This window comes from Notechis scutatus, chromosome 4 (genome assembly GCF_049901735.1).
Source record: "Notechis scutatus isolate UNSWTSFEM ecotype Mainland chromosome 4, rNotScu1.2, whole genome shotgun sequence".
NCBI lineage: Eukaryota > Metazoa > Chordata > Lepidosauria > Squamata > Elapidae > Notechis > Notechis scutatus.
In genome coordinates, this window is record NC_142012.1 from 72,321,718 (window position 1) to 72,342,174 (window position 20,457).

The 20,457-nt window shown below is 40.5% G+C and overlaps 1 protein-coding gene across 9 annotated transcripts in view; it reads left to right on the plus strand.

Annotated features, from left to right (window-relative positions):
- PIK3AP1 (phosphoinositide-3-kinase adaptor protein 1) overlaps nt 1-20,457 on the plus strand; it is a 126,771-nt gene that overhangs the window by 54,055 nt on the left and 52,259 nt on the right. For all 9 annotated transcript variants that reach the window (XM_087963728.1, XM_087963725.1, XM_087963726.1 and 6 more), the window contains 4 exons: nt 2,709-2,838; nt 6,039-6,235; nt 11,986-12,175; nt 19,629-19,709. In XM_087963728.1, coding sequence (XP_087819854.1) covers nt 2,709-2,838; nt 6,039-6,235; nt 11,986-12,175; nt 19,629-19,709 — 598 coding nt within the window. The remainder of the gene's footprint in view (nt 1-2,708; nt 2,839-6,038; nt 6,236-11,985; nt 12,176-19,628; nt 19,710-20,457) is intronic.

The following is a 20,457-nucleotide window of genomic DNA, read 5'->3' on the forward strand; positions in this document are numbered from 1 at the left end:
TAGTGCATGAGTGACAGTTCTTGCTTACATCTACAGCATTTTTCTTTCTAGAAAGAAAAGCTGTTTCAATTGCATGAGTTTCTATCTGACATTAATGGATTGGTGTGTACGCAAGTGGGCATTTATGGCAGTGGCATGATTTTGGGATCAGAACCAGACCTCTGAGCTCCTTCGTTTGAGGGGAATGTGAAGATCCACAACTGATAAATCCATTTTTTCAGAACATGATAGTTTCTCAAATTTGTATGCTTGCCTTTGGACAGGGAAGTGGTAATTAGCATGACTCTGGGCATGCATTATTCTTCTCAGTATTCAATATCCCTGATTTAAGTTTCCTAAATTCAAACAAAGAATAAAGGAAGGGGACTTCAGACATGAACATTTTTAATTTCATGTAGCTTGAGATGTAAATATATAAGAACCTCTACAACATAGCTGCATTTCTGTAGTAATGTTGTTAGAAGCTGTATATTAAAATATAGGTAGTCCTTGACTTATAACCACAATTGAGCCCAAAGTTTCTGTTGCTAAGTGAGTTTTGCCCCATTTTATGACCTTTCTTGCCACAGTTGTTATGTTAACCACAGTGGTGGGATTCAATTTTTTTTACTACCGTTTTGTGGGCGTGGCTTGATGGGTGTGGCAGGGGAAGGCTACTGTAAAATCTCCAGTCAGAGGTTGTATTTGCCGATTCTCCGAACTACTCAAAATTTCCGCTACCGGTTCTCCAGAATTGGTCAGAACCTGCTGAATCCTACCCTTGGAACCACTGTAATTGATAAGTTAGTAACCCAGTTGTTAGATGAATCTGGCTTCCCCATTAAATTTGCTTGTCAAAAGGCTGCAAAAGGTGATCATATGACCTTGGCACACAGTAATGGTCATATGTATGAATCAGTTGCCAAGCATCTGAATTTTGATCACATGATCATGGGGATGCTACCAAGATTGTAACTGTGAAAAATGGTCATAAGTCACTTTTTTCAGTGCCATTGTAATTTTGAATGGTCACTAAATGAACTCTTTGTAAATCAAGGACTACCTGTATTACTATATTTACTTTTCCCATATTTATTACCTGATGACTTCTAAATGTTTGGTAGTAAAAATTGTATATATATGTAGCATAAGAACATTCATTTTCATATCAGCCATCAGTTGACTGCCACTGTCTAAATATGCAACATTGCTTTTAGTATTACTACAAACTTATTTTATTTATCAAATTTAGGGATCACCCATGTCAGCTGCTCATCTTCGCCTTCTTTGAAGCTCACTAGCAACTGCCATAGCTAGGGGGAAGGGAGCATCCGGGAGGGGATGTGTGCTGGTGGTGTGAAAGAATGCTATTGGAGTATGGACACTAACAGGAATCAGAGCCATTTGCCAAGCTTCAAGGATGCCAGTCCTGGGAAAGGAATTTACACAGGCATTTGAGGCATCAATTTCCCAAAACATCAGAATGAGACCTGATTGGACTGCTCTCCCAGGGGGGAGGTTTTTGGACATTGGGGATTGCTTTCAATATACAATTTTCGCATGGTTTTTCCTTAGACCTTGCCTCATCCATGCTGCACTCAGTATTTCTAGTTAAAGTACCTTTTCCCTAAACCTATGTAGTCAAGGATTATTCCTTCTTAGGGAGTAGCGAGAGCCAGTCTGACTACCTAAGTGACTCTGGGCTGCCATATAAACCATATAAAACCATACAATTAAAATAAAATCCAAATAGGATGAGAAACAAGTAAAACAAAGATAAAATTGGAGGGAGTACCCTCAAGTCACCAAATCCTCCCCCACCTTAGAGGCATGCCACTTTTCAATCCCCAGGCAAGTTGGCAGAGACAGGTTTTCACACTTTTTGGAAGGCCAAGAGACTGGATGCCAATTTCATCTCTGGATGGAGGATGTTTTATAGGTCATAGAGAAGGCTCTTTGAAGTGAAGGCTCTCTTTTTAGATCCTGTCAGTCAAAATTCTTCAACTAACATGGCATACCCATTTTGCCTGATAGGGTGGAGTGAGTCAATGTAATTGGAAAAAGATGCTTCTTCAGGTAATCAGCAAATAAGCAGTCAATGCAGTTCATGCAACAAAGTTTTTACGGTCTCAGTCCTTGGGACATCCAGAATTGCCTGCATAGCCACATTCTGTGCCAGCTCCAGCTTCTGGATACTCCTCAAGGGTAGCCCTATGTAGAGCCCTATGCAATACTCCTTCAGAGGATGATCAGGGCATGAATGATTGAGAGAAGGGCCTCCAATATAGGAAGGGGTGCAATTGGTGCACAACACAAAGTTGAGCAAAGGCCTTCCTGGCCATGACTGCTGTCTACACCTTGAGCAGGAGTTGTAAGTCCAGGATTTCCCTCAGATTATGTACTGGATCTATCTGGGGCAGGGCAACTCCATCCAAGACCAGAAATGATAAATCCCCCAGATATGATAACCATCTTACCAGGGTTCAGTTGAAGCCTGTTCTCCATCCAGCCTTTCACAGCCTCCAAGCACCATGACAGAATATCCACAACATCATTTAATTTACTCAGGTAAATTAAACTGAGTACAGCATGGTGATAGATGATCATTTTGTTTTAATATTATTAAATGCTAATAATTTCTTCCATTTTTAAAGTCACAGACAAATTCTGAATACATTGAACCAGTACGGGGTATACATAATTGGTGATTGTTCTCTTCTTACATCCAGGCATTTAAGATTGTACCTTATAGCACAGAAGCTCTGGACAAAATTCTCACAGAATCATTGAAAAAAAACCTTCCTGCCAGTGGTTTGCACCTCTTAGGGATCAACCAATTGGAAGAAGAAAATATTACTAGTGAGTATAATTGTGATTTGGAGAAAAAAGACTATATGAATTATTCTATACTAAATTCAAGTGCTACTATGTTATGCAAAAGCATATGTTATATGAAAGAGTTGGGCATGTGTGACTGTCTTGCACAACCCAAGCAACTAGAGCAGGGGTGGGCAAACTTTTTGGCTCGGGGGCCGCATTGACTTTTAAAATTTGACAGACGGGCCGGGTCAGCACAAGATTTTTTGGGAATCGCCCCCTTCCCCCCTCTTCTCCTCCTTCCCCTCCCTCGGAGGCTCCCTCCCTCGGAGGCCCTCTGAGTCAGGAGTTGCTACCACCGGCGTGGCTCCGCGCGGCTCCAGTCCAGCGTTGCCTCGGGAAGGGAAAGGCAAAAAGGAAGAGCCGCGGCGGTGCTTTGCAACGGGAGCAGCGGCACCGGAGGCTCAGGCTCAGCGGCTCCTGGTTTTGCCTTTTCCTTCCCAAGGCAACGCGGGACTGGAGCCGCATGGAGCTGCGCCGGCGGTAGCAACTCCTGACAGCCCCAGCCGGACACCTGAGCGGAGCCCGGGCGAAACTGCCTCTTGCTGCTGCCGGAGCACCGCCGGGTCGCCTCCTCCAAGCAGCCTGCCCGCCCACCGGGCTTCCCCTCTGCCGCGCGGCTCGGGGCCAGGCGCAAGCACCGCGAGTTAAAAGGAAGCCGAAAGTTGCTGGGAAGTTGCTCGGGTGCTGGGAGCAGGCTTTTAAAGTGCCGCCCGAGCAAAGTTTAAGCAGCCCGCCCACCCGCCGGGCAGAACCCTTCCTGATCCTCGGCGGGAAGACGCTCCAGCCTGCAAACTTTGCCTTTGCAAAGTTTAAGCCTGGAAGCCCCGGAAACACAAGCAACTTCCCAGCAACTTTCGGCTTCCTTTTAACTCGCAGGCGCTTGTGCCTGGCGGAGGGGAAGCCCGGCGCCTCCTCCAAGCAGTCCGCCCGCCCGCCCGCCGGGCTTCCCCTCCGCCGTGCGGCTTGGGGCCAGGCGTGAGCGCCAGCGAGTTAAAACGAAGCCAAAAGTTGCTGGGAAGTTGCGCGGTTTTCCAGGGCTTTGCAAAGGCAAAGTTTGCAGGCTGGAGCGTCTTCCTGCCGAGGAGCGGAAGGGTTCCGCCCGGCGGGCGGGGCGGGCTGCTTAAACTTTGCTCAGGCGGCACTTTAAAAGCCTGCTCCCAGCACCCGAGCAACTTCCCAGCAACTTTCGGCTTCGTTTTAACTCGCGGGCGCTCGCGCCGCCCTGAGCCGCACGGCAGCCCGCTCCAAGCAGCCCGCCCCGCCTGCCGGGCGGAACCCTTCCCGCTCCTCGGCGGGAAGACGCTCCAGCCTGCAAACTTTACCTTTGCAAAGCCCTGGAAAACGGAGCAACTTCCCAGCAACTTTCGGCTTCGTTTTAACTCGCGGGCGCTCGCGCCTGGCGGAGGGGAAGCCCGGAGCCTCCTCCAAGCAGCCTGCCCACCCGCCCGCCGGGCTTCCCTTCCGCCACGCGGCTCGGGGCCAGGCGCGAGCGCCCGCGAGTTAATACGAAGCTGAAAGTTGCTGGGAAGTTGCTCGGGTGCTGGGAGCAGGCTTTTAAAGTGCCACCCGAGCAGGACCGCCAAGCCGGGAAACGGGGCACCAAGGCAGGGCAAAGCTCCACCAGCAGCGGCCTAGCTTTAGGTGGCTCCAAGCAGCCCGCCCCGCCCGCCGGGTGGAACCCTTCCCGCTCCTCGGCGGGAAGACGCTCCAGCCTGCAAGCTTTGCCTTTGCAAAGTTTAAGCCTGGAAGCCCCGGAAAAAAAGGGGGATCGGCGGGGACTCACCTTCGGAGAGGTCGCATTCGAAGGTGATTTCGAACTCCCAGCCGAGGCCTTTGCAAATTTCTTTTCTTTCCTACCCCTAGATCGCTCTGCACTGTTTTGCAGCTTTGGGGGCCACGCGGCACAGGGCAATTACGCCACGCCCAGCGATTTTTTTTCAGGGGCGGGCCGGATTGGACAGACCAATGGCAGTGATTTTTTTTTCAGGGGCGGGCCGCATTGGACAGACCAACGGGCCGGATGTGGCCCGCGGGCCGTAGTTTGCCCGCCCCTGAACTAGAGGAACTAGCAGAGTTGTAAGCCAATTCCTAAAACACATATTTTAAGAGACTAAAAAGAGATGTGTGTCATCTCTCAAAACGATTCTAGCTGAAGCCATATTTTTCTTGCTTCGTTTCTTAGTTGCCATACAGTATTTATGGGGGGGAGGGGACTTATGGAATGTAGAATGTTTTTCTCCAGTGTGCTAGACATAACAACAATAAGGCTCCTGAAAACCAAGGCTAAATCAGCGTGGCCTAGCAACGGCAGGGGGGAGTGCTGAGAAGTTCATCACCTGCTTGGTGACCTCTGACACAAGGGGGGGTGGACAGCAGCTGTTCTTTATACCAAAAATGTAGGAAATATTCAGTGTTGGTTTCACCTTTGACCGTGCCTATGATGTACCCAATGAACCAGATTTTTGAGGAAACCAAGGCCTCAGAGTCTTGAATTGGTTAAGAGCATTAGCTGGAACCATGACAATGTGGACAGAATACTGGTTCTATTACTGAAGTATTCTTTTAAGAAAAAGCATAGCTCAGAAATAATGCCCTTATTTATTGATTGCTGTTTATTTATTTAAAAATTCATACTTTAATAGGCAAGTTTAATTATTGTAATAAAAGGTAGCAGAAAAAAAAGTTTCACATTTTTTATTTATAGATTTTTTTTATCCCTCCTTTATTATTTCTATAAATAACTTAAAGTGGTGAATATATCTAATATTCTTTCCTCCACCAATTTTCCCCACAACAACCCTGTGAGGTGATTTGGTCAGAAAGAGAGCAACTGACCCAAGTCACCCATGCCAATATATCAGTTGCCAGCTTTGTACATCAACACATGACTCATTTTATATTTAAGAACTACTATAATGTACAATACTCTTGTATGTTGCATGTTGCATTCTAGAAAGTGCTTTATCAGATCTTGCAGAGTAGCCGTGACCCCCGCCTCCCCAAAAATGCCACATGACCTGGGTTGGCAGTCCTATGCTTACAGGGAGTCTACAGGACAAGCCAATAGTCCACACATGATAAACAAAAGTTGAAATTAGATTTAGGCTTTTTCCATTATTTAATTTGTCACTGGTGGCATAGCTCTATAAGAAATTGCATTTTCCTCCTTTTTCTTTCAGGTCAAAGAGATGAAGAGCTGCCAACTCTGCTGCACTTTGCTGCAAAATATGGTTTAAAAAATCTCACAGCCCTGTTGCTTACATGCCCAGGAGCTCTGCAGGCATATAGTGTTGCCAACAAGGATGGTCACTATCCTAACAACATTGCTGAAAAGCATGGCTTCAAAGATCTCCGCCAATTCATTGATGAATATGTGGTAAAAGTATTTTTTCTCTCTGTTATAATGGGGAAAAAAGTACTGTAATTTAACAGTTCATAACTCACATAGAAACAATAGATTTGAAGATTTCAGTGATATATGTGTGGTCTTATTCCACAATAATAAACATGTGAATGATATTTAGTGTTCCAGAAGATGAAGGGGCTATTCTTGTAGTGAAATAATAATTTGAAAGACAGATTTTAAGGAGTCCTCACCATTAATCTAAATGGAATTTTTGAATTAGATCTGGAGATATTTGATACTTTGGTTTTCACATACGAAAAAATCTGCATGGGTTATGTTAGATTCTAAAGGATCACAGAGGAATTGAAGTATGCACAATCACTGTGGGTTATATATAGCTACATTGCAGATATCAACTAGTATCTTTTTAAAAAGGAATAGAACTGGAAGACACAGTTTTGTTGAACTTTCCTTGGATTCTTGTAACCAAAATATTCTGAAGATGTAATATGCAATATATAATAAACTTTCTTAATTAAAATATTACATTTAGAAAGAAAAAAATCTAGAACAGCTATATAATATGGGAATACATGGCTTGTTAATACATTAGAGAAGGACTTTGAGGTGATCAATGACAACAAGCTGAGCATGAATGATAAATATCAGAGAACTGAGCATTGTATTTCCAAATAGATATTAGATTAGAGAAAGTTCAGAGGAAAATAGTGTAGAAGATACAAGTACTTAAAGAGATGCCCTATGTTGATAGGCTGAAGGAACTAGAGATGTTCAGTCTGGAAGAAATGAGAATGAATGGAGTTATGATAGCTGTATTCAGGTATATAAAGAGAAGTTACAGGGAAGATGGTCCAGAACTATTTTCCATGATTACAAAATCCAGAGCCAAACCTGAACAGCTATAAGTTGCAGCTACCAAGATTTTATTTGAATATAATTTCCTGCTGGTAAGATTCAATGGTGAGATTCAAATAATTTAACAACTAGTTCGCCCAGGGTCAGGTTGGCTATTGTGGGAGGCGTGGCCCATTCCCATTCTCCAGCTCCACTGCACATGTGGGATCAGCCTCCGAGATGGCTAACCTGACCCTGTGTGAACCAGTTGTTAAATTAACACACACACACCTGGCTATCAAAGTGGATCCTGGGCACTGCGCTGCAATGAAGAAATAGGAAATGGAACGGCCAGCATGAGGGGAGGAGGAGAAACAGGGAGAAGAACGAGGAAAAACGGCCTCCTCTTTTCCTGTCACCAGGCATTCCATTTTCCGTTTCATTACAGCACCGTGCTATGGAGCTTGCTCCACCACCCAGATGTCCCCACTTCCCCCAAGCATTTCTTTACCTATCTGATTTCCAGCTCCGTCACGTTTCTCCATCGCATTTTTCGCCATGTGCAGGGAAACAAGTTTGTGGGACTAAAAAAAAAAAAGTTCAATCAATCAAGTCCAACTTTGCAAGATCTTTTTTTTCTTGTGAGAAGTTGGACTTGATTGATTTAACTTTTTTTTAAAAAGTCCCATAAACTTTTGTTTCCCTGCATACGATGGCGGGAAACACAATGGAGAAACGCGACAGAGATGGAAATCAGGTAGGCAAAGAAATGCTTGGAGGAAGCAAGGACACCTGGGCACCAGGCACTGAAATAGGCCCATCTCTCTCCAGCAGCTTCCCAGACCCACCGGAGGGAAAGCTGGCATCTACTGGCATTTACACGCAGCGGCATTCCAGCTCTGGCCAGGAATGGGCAGCCAGCATGGGAAATGCAGGCAAGACACCTGCTCACTTCAGCACCCTCCCTGACCCTCCGGCGCTGCACTGGCGCTTTGTCCCTGGGCTGCTGCCTTATGCGCAGGGCCCCACCACTGTGCACCTGAGACAGTTCTCCATCTCTGAGGTGTTTTTTTCTAAAGTATTTTTATTTTTTTATAAACATATCAGCGTGTGAACAATGTGGTACCTGAGTGCCATACATTTCAATACAAATAAATTGATATTAATCATATTTGTTCCATCTAACAAGCTTATATAATTCAAATAATAATGTACATCTTTGTATTAATTTATAATTTATAACCTTTCATTGTTCAATTATCCATTATTTCCATGTTATTTTTATACCAACCACCCTTTCTTAAGTATCATATCTTTTACTGTTAATATATTTCAACATATTATCTTCATGACAATCACCCTATTCTGCTTATGCTAATCATCATATTATTTAAATATACTTAATCGTACCATCTTTCATAGAATATTATCCATATTTATTTCATTTTTCAAACTAATAGACTTCTAATAATAATACCATTGGTTATGTCAAATTAAAATCTTTCACTGTATGCTTATTCTATTTATAATACCTCATTATTTAAATATTCTATCTTACAATGTATTTTATAGCAATCACCTTATTCTGCATATCATGCATTTTAATACAAATAAAATATTGATCATATTTATTGCCTTTAACTAATATACACACACATTACGTTCATTAAATATAATTTCCTTTCTTATTACTACTTTCCCTTGTTATATAAAAATGTGTATTTTATTAACCCCCTTTCTCTAAATTCCCTCTATTCTTTTTTATTATATTTAATTTATTTAATTAAATTCCCTTTTCTAATCATCATCTCTTATCCACCTTAAAGCTTTAATTATTCATTTTTTAGCTTGCCTCTTGGGTCTTTGTTTCTATTTGCGCCTACATCTTGGCTACTCATTTTAAGTTTTTCTCCCTTCTCTTCCCTTTTCCATGATCTAGTTTTCAAAATATCTGCTCTTGCCCCTGTCTCTCCATAAAAATCTTCCCAAATTTATTTTATATTTTCCTTAATAGATAACAGATAATCAGAGTTGGAAGGGACCTTGTAGGTCATCTAGTCCAACCCCCCACCCAAATGGGAGACCCTACACCATTTCTGACAAATGGCAGTTCAATCTCTTCTTGAAAGTCTCAAGTGATGGAGCTCCCACAACTTCCGAGGGCAAGGTGTCCCATTGGTTGATTGTTCTCACTGTCAGAAAGTTTCTCCTTATTTCCAGGTTAAATCTCTCCTTTTACAGTTTCCATCCATTATTCCTTGTCTGGCCTACAGGCGCTTCAGAAAATAGATTGACCCCTTCTTCTCTGTGGCAGCCCCTCAAATATTGGAAGACTGCTATCATGTCTTCCCTGGTCCTTCTCTTTACTAGACTAGCCAAGCCCAGTTCCTGTAACCGTTCTTCATATGTTTTAGTCTCCAGTCCCCTAATCATCCCGGTTGCTCTTCTCTGTACTTTTTCTAGAGTCTCAACATCTTTTTTGTAATGTGGTGAACAAAACTGGATGCAGTACTCTAGGTGTGGTCTTACCAAGGCTTTATAGAGTGGTATTAGTACTTCCCTTGATCTTGATTGTATCCCTCTGTTAATACAACTTAGGATTGCATTAGCTTTTTTGGCTGCTGCTGCACACTGCTGGCTCATATTTAGCTGGTTGTGCACTAAGACTCCAAGATCCCTGTCACAGTTACTGCTATTAAGCCTGGTTTCACCCAGTCTATATGTGTACTTTTGGTTTTTCTTGCCTAAGTGTAGGACTTTACTTTTCTCTACATTGAATTTTTATTTTGTTAGATATGGCCCAGCGTTCTAGTCTGTCAAGATCCCTCTGGATCTTGAGCCTATCTTCTTGGGTGTTAGCTATTCCTGCCAGCTTAGTATCATCTGCAAATTTGGTAAGTTCCCGTTCTATTCCCTCATCTAAGTCGTTAATGAAGATATTAAAGAGTACTGGGCCTAAGATGGAACCTTGTGGCACCCCACTGCTTACTTCCCTCCATGTAGACTTAGACCCATTAAGGACTACTCATTGAGTACAGTTTGTCAGCCAGTTGCGAGTCCATCTAGTGGTGGTGCTATCTATTCCACTTTTTTCTAGCTTACTAAGAAGTAGGTTGTGGTCTGCTTTGTCGAATGCCTTGCTGAAATCTAAATATATTATGTCCACAGTATTTTGCTGGTCTACTAATTTAGTTACTGTGTTGAAGAATGAAATAAGATTGGTTTGGCATGATCTGTTCTTAACAAAACCGTGCTCACTGCTAGTTATTACTTTACTTGTTTCTAGATGTTGGTAGATCTGGGTTTTTTATTATCTTTTCCAGTATCTTCCCAGGTATTGATGTTAGGCTGATTGGTCTGTAGTTTCCTGGGTTTGTTTTTTTCCCTTTTTTGAAGATGGGAACCACATCAGCTCTTTTCCAGTCCTCCGGTAGTTCTCTGGTGCTCCAGGATTTTTGAAAGATATGGTGCAGTGGTTCTGAGATGACCTCTGCCAGCTCCTTTAAAACTCTGGGATGTAATCCTTAAGGTCCTCTCCGCTAGGCTTATATCAGCCATCCCTGTTGTTTTTATTATTATCTCTTTTTTTTCCTCTTGTCCCATTTGTTTTGTCTGTTCCATTTTTTCATCTCCTCTGTCAGCTGACTCCTCCTTTTCTTGGGCGTCTTGAACACTCACTGACTTTTGCATTGTATTTTCCAGCTTTTCATCTATGTTCTCCAATCTTTCCATAATTTTCTGGCAATATCTTGTCAGTGTCTCCCTTGTACTTTGAATTGCCGACGTCACCTCTTCCCAAATTCCAGTCCATTCTTCTTGATGAAGCATTTTGTTGAGTTTTATTAAATCCCTCTTTTATCCAATAGTCCAAAAATTATATATTCAAATCTACAAAAACTTCTCTAACAGTCCAATGTTCTTGTTTCTTTATCCCCAATTTAGTCTGCCTGTACCTCTGAAATGCACCTTAAATCTTCCAATTTTATGCTTAATCCACAGAGGTCTTTTCAGCAATATTTTCTTCTGTGTTTAATTCTCCAATGAACAGTTTTGGGAATATGCTATTCTTCCTTTCATCAACAGGTGGCGCTCTTTATTTAAATTTCAATATTAAGCCATTTCCTCCATTTTTCCACGATATAAAGATGGTGTTAATTTTTGGGTAAACACTTCCAGAGTTTCAAAATGCCTGTCTAGTTAAATGCCTGTTCAGTTTAGATGTTCAATTTTCTATATTTTTAGCAATTTTTTTCTGTCTTTTTCCCTCTAGTTCCTCCTTCAGTTTTAATATTTTTTCAATGTGCCAGGTCGCTGCTAGGTTAAAGATATTGGGGATCCTTTTCCAGATTCTCTTTGGGGCTTAAAGATTTGAATAAAAAAAGATTCTTCTCACCCAGTTCCAACTGTTCACCAACTTCACTCCAGCACTATTCTTAGATGTTCCACGGCTGTCCCAACTTCATGGCAGCCATCTTGGCCGTGTCTCTTCTCTTTGTCATGGCGTAGAGGGAAAAAGCTCCGAGACTCAACACGAGATTGCGATCTCTCCTGTGGCCTCACAGAGCATCCCTCCTTAGCTTCGCCTCCCCTCCAGGGAGGCTTGGGCTTCTATCAGAGCCCACAAACAGGGAGAATCCAGAGCAGGAATGGAGAGGTCCTTTTCACTGCATCTGGTATCATAGTGGTGTTTAAGAAGGGCCTGGCAGTCATCTCTCATGGAAAGTTTAACTGATTCCCACACTTTGCAGCTGGCTAGATGATCTTTGTGTCTCTTCCTACTCTGTAATTCTATGATTCTGTTATTTATACATGATACACTTGCTACCTTTAAATTAGATTCAGTGGGACTATGTTTTGAACAGATTGCATTAATCAAGCAATCATTACTGTCCTAGAGAGACCATTTGCTTTTCTTTTTCTTGCAGGAGACAGCAGATATGCTGAAAACTCACATAAAAGAGGAGTTGATGCAGGGGGAGGAAGATGGCTCTATTTATGAGTCCATGGCTCATGTATCTGCTGACCTACTGATGAAATGTTCGCTGAACCCCAGTTGCGATGAAGAACTCTATGAATCCATGGGTGGTTTGATCCCCAGCTCTACAGAGGACTTATGTACATATACTGCTCCTTATTTATCTCATAATATGATAGCTACTCACTAATGTTAAGCCAAAATTTCTTGTCACTTTAAACGTAGCTATTTTGCACATGGGATGCAAAGTTAAAACATATTTAATTTTGCATGGGAATGTAAGTAGCAAAAAGGCAGAAAGGGAGCATACTTACCTGCAAGCAGCAATGTTCATGTAGTGGATGTTCTGTTTACAGTTTATGGTTTGGCAGACTGTATTCTTTACAGTTTTGCACTTCAAATTTGGATATGGAGGAACATAGAATACAGATAGTCCTCGACTTACGACCACTACAGAGTCCAAAATTTCTGTTGCTGAATGAGACATTTGTTAAGTGAGTTTTGCCCCATTTTACAACCTTTCTTGCCACTGTTGTTAAGCAAAGTCTGAAGTTGATAAGTTAGTAACACAATTGTTAAGTAAATCTGACTTCCCTGTTGCCTTTGCTTGTCACAAGGTCACAAAAGGTGATCACATGACCCTGGGACAATGCAACCATCATAAATATGTGCCAGTTGCCAAATGTCAACTGTCCCACTCAGTCATCTAGCAAAGGCCATTTGTTTTGCCAAGGCTATACTTGACTAAAGCTTAAATAGTTAGAGAACTAGGGTTTGACACCTCTAGCATAGAGTATACCATAGATGCAATTAGAAACTTATAACACTGACATCTACTGGGTGGAGAATATATATCTCTACTGAATACTTCTGTAGTTGTACAAAATACATGAACACTGTATTCCAGCACCCCCATTCGACAAGTACTCCTCATGTTATTCCATGAAGTACTGCTGAAAATGTCCATGACTGCAGTTTGTTAAAAGATGTCATCTCTTCATCAGCAGCACTGATCCACTTTAGTTTCTCATGGGTTGGAAGTCTTTGCATCTTAACCCATGAATCTGACACTGGTTTTAATGATACACCAGCAACATAGGACAGAGGTTTGGCTGGGATGCCTTTGTTGCTTCTGGTGGATTTCCTGATTGAAGCCTCTTGTGGCACGTTTTCTTGTACAGTATTTGGATAGTCTGTGTTAATTTATATTTTTATGTCACTTTGTTGCTTATCTTCATGTGACACTGATGTGAAATTTCCCTCAGTTTTGAATATTTGTGTTAGTTCATGAAATTTTGAACCCACTGAAGTTTCATCAACAATTACACCTCTACTGATGGTTACCTTGTTTGTGTCTTGGTGTAGAATTCTGTATCCCACAAGCACACTGTCCTTTGCACGTATCCCATTTTGTACATTTCCCTTTTGGGATATGCACATAGGCTTTGCATCCAAATTTTTTTTAGATGGATCAAATTTGAGGCCTTTCTATTCACACAGTTCATATGGAGTTTTTACAGTTGATTTTCCTGGTAGTCAATTTTGGAGATAGCATGTGGACATAATTGCCTCCCCCCTCCGGTATGTGGTTGGCATATCTGTAACAAACAGCATGGTTCTTCCACTCTCACATAGAATACAAGTCATTGTTTCTGCAATCCCATTTTGTTCTGGGTTGTATGGTAGAGTAGTTTGAAATATTATGCCATGCTTTCTTTTTTCCAAAAAGTTTTTTATTTTTAATCTTTTACATCTCTTTTTAGTGAACAGTGTGATTCCAGGTTTTTACGTTTCCATACAAACATGACCATAATTACATATCTATCTCACATATTCCGTTTCTTATCATATCATTGCATTTTCCATTTTCTATAAATTTTCAAAAATATTATACTTTTTACTTTTATTTTATCCAATTTTAATTCATATAACTTGTTCTATTTTTCTTTAATTATATTTTCTTTAATTTTCTTGTTCTATTTTTCTTCTTTATATAATATCTTAAAATTCTTTATTTCTTATTCTATATTCACTATATTCTTATACTTTTATCTGTCATATTTGCCATTTCATTACATATTCTTATTTCATTATTCAATAAATTCCATCTTAATATTAATAATTCCAAAGATTTCCCCCCTTAATTACCCATTTGAGTGTACCACCTTTTTATCTTACACATCATTCAATTTACTCCCCTTTAACTCATATTGAAAATTACCATAATATAATAATTTTTAATTATTACCTAAATACTACATATCACATATACATTTTAGGTTAGATTCCACATGGTATTCTTTTCTTTATTCTAAGGCATTTATTTTTTCTAATACATTAATCTTTTCAGCTAAGTTAAGGGATATTTATCTTTTTAGTGCAATTCTCATAGTTCATTTTAACTATATTTTTATTTTCATTTAATGTAATTAACATTCTCATTACAATCCCATCTTTACATATATCCCAGTTAATATAACAATAACTCTTGGAAAATAATCAAATAAGAAAATTGAAAATATATATATAAAAATAAAAACATCAGTTCCAATCATTCCATTTTTTTACAATCTATATTCTTATAACTCTTTATATATTACCTTGTAGAATCCCCCTTTTTATTCCCAGTTTAGCCATTATTTCTAGGTCTTCTAGTCATATGACTTCTTTTCATTTTTTTTATTTTTTTTGCTTTCTATATCCCCTTCTTTTCTGGTCTCCCCTTATTCCTCTTTTCCTTTATTTTTTATTTTTTTTATTTTTCCCCTCCATTTCTGACTCCATTTTTTATCCCCCTCCCTCTTTTGAGCTTTCTCCTGTATTTCCCCTTTTTGCTGTTTCTTTTATCTTCATCTGACTTTCCTAACCATTACCTCTTTAATTGTCCCCTCAGACCTCCAATTTTTAATTTCCATGTCCCGTCCCCCCCGTTTCAATATTCGCTGTGTCATTTGTTTATTAAAGCTGGCCTCTTCTTTAATCAACTCCTCTTCTGGTTCTCCTTGCCCGTCTTTGTTCTCCAATGATGCCATTTCTAGCATTTGCAAAGCAATACTGCACAATTCCATTTTTTCCCATATCATTTCCCTTATGCTTCTTAAATCTGATTTTATTTCCAAACAGTATTCTGCCATTTTTTGTGCACCTCTTTTTTTAAATTTTTCTTTTACCTCTTTTTTCAGTGTTTAAATCCAGTTCAGTTATCCAGTAGTTAGTTTAATCCAGCTTCAAACCATCCACTTCTGTTAAGTCTTATTTAAGTTTCCAGGGTCAAAATAGTCAAATGTTCACAAGTTTTGTTGTTAGATTCCTTCTGTTCAGTTTTAAATTTTCCTCAAAGTCATCTAGTATTCCCAGTTCCCAGACTTCTTCCTTCTTCTTTCGTAGTATAGTAAATTTACTTTTTAGGGTTTCTGTCTTACTGTTTCAAAGATCTTCTTACTTTGTATCAAGTTCCAATCTTTATAGAACCAAACACTTAAAAAAAGTTATTGAAAGTTTTCCTTTACCATTAGGTGGTGCTCTCTGTTATGTCCAAGTTCCACCTTTTCTTTTCCACTTTCCTTTCCTTTTTAGAGCTTTTAAATTAAAAACAACAACAGTAAATCCAATTAGTATATTTCTTCCTTTTGGCACATCCAAGTTCAGCTTTTAAGTATGCCTATTTAGTGCCAATTGTATAATTTAGTATCATCCAATTTACACAGATGTTTCCCTCTTTCGATTTATTTCTTTTACTATTCAAAGCACTTTCACTTATTTCCTATTTTTCCCCACTCCCTCTGGTCGCCACTGTTCCAATCTTTTTTTTTTAAGTCTCTTTAAATTTTTAAATCCGGGGTAGCTTATACTCAGATATTGCGCTTAATTTGTCTGGTCTCCACTCTGTCTGCTTCTTCACCACTCCTGCACGATCTTTGTCCCGGGTAGCTCTCCTTCAGGGGGGTCATATTTAATCACCATTGCAACCTGTCTTTGGGGGGAATTTACTTAGCCGAGGAAGGGAGATGTGGTTTCCCTCGGCCTGACAGGCGGTCTCCCCCTTCTTCCCCATCCCTCCAAGGCAGTTCTAGCGCTGTTCGGAGCCCTCTAACAGGTACAACACGGATCAAAGCCACACATAATCGCAGTCTTCAGTCTGTCCTAGAAGGAAATGCAACTGGAAGTCCTATGCCATGCTTTCTGAGAATCATTTGTGTGTTTTTATCTGTATATTCAGTTCTATTTTTGTGCACAAGACACTTGGCATTTTGCCAGATTTGTTACTTGAGCTAAATACTGTTCAAGTTTTTCTGATACTGCACTTTTGTTGTGTAACAGATATAGTGTGGTATACCTTGAATAATCATGTATAATTGTGAAAAAATACCTCTTCTTTTCTGGAATCAATTTTTCCATTGGACTGCAAAGATCTGAATACATTAAGTCCACAAGTTTTTTAGTTCTACTGTTACTATGTTTTGAAAAGTTTTTTGTTGTTTTTCCATTTATACAGCTGGTGCATTTCATTGTTTGATCACATAGACTAACTTTTATTCCACTTGCATATCATTCCACTTGGTTAATTTCTTTATTATGTCAGGATTTCTGTGCCCACATCTGTGCCATGTGTGAATGCAGTTTGAATGTTTTTCCTCCTTGGCAGTATTAAGCATCTCATTGCAGTTCAGTTGATACAGTTCATCTGCAATTGTAGCTTTTGCAACTAAGATATCCCTTTTTTGATGGCACAACTGTCCCCTTGGATGGTCATTACATCAGGGGTGGGTTTCTACTGGTTCTGTCCACCTCTGTAGAACCGGTAGCTCTGAAGAGCAGCAGACATAGAACCGGTTCTATGTCTGCTGATGTTTTTGCCCACCTGCCTGCCTGGGCTCTTACCTGACCTTTATTTCCTGCGTTTTCAACTTCAGCTGCCGTGTGAGGCACAGCTGCAGTTAAAAAAGCAGGAAAAAAGTACTCTTTCAAAGGCTGCTTCTCAGCATGCAGCGCTGCTCAGCTGTCCAGGCACCAGGCTGATGACAATTTACAGGTGTGTGCGCAGGATGCAGGGAAGCACATCGTAAATCACCAAACCTCGGAAATCACCGAACCGGTAATTAACCCTGTCGGATCCCACCCCTGCACTACATTGCCTTGTTTTGTGAGCTTTTTCACTGACAAAAGATTAGTTTCAAGAGCAGGAGCATACAGGACATTTTCCACAGGTATCTTTCTGGTGACACTCTGAGAAATAGGACAGTAAAGAAAACCATCTCCTATTTATTCTGATTCCATCATTTGTCCATTAGCTGTGGTGATTTTTTCTGTTTTACTCTGGTCAATATGAATAAAGAGATTTCTGTTATTTGTCATGTGATTCATAGTTCCTGAATCAATACATCATGCCTACAAAGATGACATTTCTTTAGCAGTTTCACATGTATATGTATGATTTGGTCATCTTCTAGGCTAAGAGAGATTGTGCTCTGACCTTTCTGATCTTTCTCTATTCACTCATCTGAAGGGTGTTTTGACCTAACTTCATTTATACATTTCTACGTATATACTCTTATTAGCTGCACCTTCATCTTGAGTTTCCCAAACTGGTACTTCTGGTTTGTCAGATTTTCAAATGAAAGCTTTGTTGCAGCTGTGTTACTGGTCATTTCCTTTGGTTCTGTTGCAGTCATCTTGTACTTATTTGCTGTAGCAAGCTATGATTGGGCCCATAACCTGTTAGAAATCCTGTATATAGCCCTACAGAACAAACAGTGCACAGTCCAAATGTGCTTTTCTGTTTAACTGTGACACTGCCATTCATCTACTGGTTAAAGAATATATATCTTTATTGAATAGTTGTAGAAAACACGTGAACACTGTATTCCAACAGTCTGACGTTTGTTCGTATGACCATGAGGATGCTGCAACAGTCATAAGTATGAAAAATGTCATTGTGAGATGAAGCTTATATCTTGCCAGAAGCCCTTCTTATAGGTAGAGATGACCATGGTACAGGAATCCATTTTTTTTTCTTAATGGTGGGTAGATGAGCTGTTATCATTGATGGTGTGTTGGGCCATTGTATATCCTTGAGTACCAGGTGTGTGTGGGGTTAAGTGTGTTATAATTCTGTAAGCCGGTCAGAGTTATTGATACCATTCTTTGAGACAACTGTTCACCTCCAGAATCATTTGTTCCTTCTTTGGTACATCATTAGCCATTGGAATTGAAATATCTCCTATGCTCCAACTCTTATTAGTTCCTATCTGGCTCCTTATAGTTTCTTGATATTCTTACCAAGATTTGTTCTGCAGTCCTGACAAGGAGATCAATATTGCTCATTAATTATTGGAACATTTTTTGTCACACTGTATTTATGCTACAGGAGCTTTTACTATATGGAGGATAGCATTCTCATCTATATATTCAAAGAACTTGCATATGTCTGAGCAATTATATTTAAAATACAGGTAGTTCTTGACCATTTGTTTAGAAACAGTTCAAGGCAATGATGGTAGTGAATAAAGGAACCTATGACTGGTTGCTGAAGTTACAGCCATTACAGCATCCCTGCAGTCATGTGTTCACAATCTGGGCACTTTGCAATTCATTCATACTTAGGACCAGTTCCTAAGCACCCACAATCACATGAACACCATTCACAAACTTCCCGGTCAGTTTTCCCAGAAAGTCAATGGGGAAACTGGCAGGGAAAGTCACAAGTCACTGGAGTTAGTCTCCCTGACCCACATACTCTTCCCAGCCCTTCTGCATAGTGTCATACTGGTCACTCACATGCCCATGTACATTTATGGGCACCTTTCCCAACATACATGGAACTTCTTGTGCATCCCTATGTACCCTCTCCAACCCATGTGGTGCTTCTCACATATCCCTGCTTACTGTCCCTGCCCCCCCCACCTCTTGCACAACCTTATGTACTTTCTCACATCCTCCTTACACCACATACTTCCCAACCACTGCATCCCAGTGCACCTTCCCAACCTGCCCAGCACCTCTTACACACCTCCTTACACCTTCAGTCATCATCCCCAATCCTCCCCCTCTGTGCACTTCTTCCTTCCTCACCCTGCAGCAACCCCTTATCTGCCAGCCTGGGACTTCCTGCTGTCTTTCCCACTCACTTTGCTTGTGAGAATCAATAGAAAGTTGCCTAACAAGTGTGGAATTCTATTAATAACAACTTGGACTGCAGGGATTCCCATTGCTAAGCAAACTGGTGGTGCTTTATAACTTACAACTTCCCTTAGCAATGGAAATTCCTGTCCTAATTGTCCTCATAAGTTGAAGACTCACTGTAAGCATATAATCTTTGTGTGACATTTTGATGGCCAAGCTTTTATGGAAGCATGAAGAACAAACATTGTTAATCCAACAGTATAACATTTATGGTCAATACCCGGACATGGATTGATTTTCAAAATGGTACTAAACTTTGAAAGGTGTTCTTCGCCTATTTTTAATACAACATTTTTAAAAATAATAATCCTTCCTCATCCTTAAGAAAATAAAAATGTAGGAAGCTACACATATACTTAATATGTGTATTGGCAAAGTCAACTAAGTACATGTGTGGTCATTTTTTTCCAGATGTGGAAATGCTTCAGTCAGATGCTAATAATCCTCTTTCACGGACAACCAAGGACTATATGATGCGCAGATTCTTAGAAGGTGAGCAACATAGCAAACTTAACTGAAAGGCAAGATTACAATTGGAAACAATTGGTTTGCATGTTATTCTTTGGCAAGTATCTATCAGCACCCTCACAATCTATGATTGCAATATTATCTTGTTATATTGCAATCTCAAGATGACAATGCCGATGACAGTCTTAGTAAAAAGTTCTCTTGTAATTTTGATGTTTTCTATTATTTTCTGTGACCCTGAAAATTTATACTCAAAAGATGAAATTTTGAATATCAGACAGTGGATCTTAAATAAGAAGCAGCTTTCTGGGACTAACCATCCCTTCTTTTCAAATGTGGAGGAAATTCTGACTGAGGGAACAGCAGTTATCTCTTTTGGCCCAGCAGAAACAAAGAAGAGAAACAAAAGGAGAAGGAGGGACAAGAGAGAAGACATATTACAAAGACTCAGGGAGCACGGGGGTAAGGAAATATCTCCTCCCCTCTCTGCATTCACTCGTAAATAAAGTAAATGAACTACTACTTTTACAGAGGAACAATTCAGACTTTTCTAACTTGATAGCCTTCTGCTTCATTGAAACATGGCTGAACAATTTGATTAATGATAGCTGTTTGCAAATCCCAGGATTTCAGATTCAAAGAGCAGATAAGAATTATAGAGGGACTTCCGGTTGTACTTCTAATGCTATTAGAAGTGAGGACCGTGAGCTCCATGGCCCCGTTTTGAGCTCGCCCTGTCGGAGGGTTCCAATTGGAGCCATAGCCACCTGGA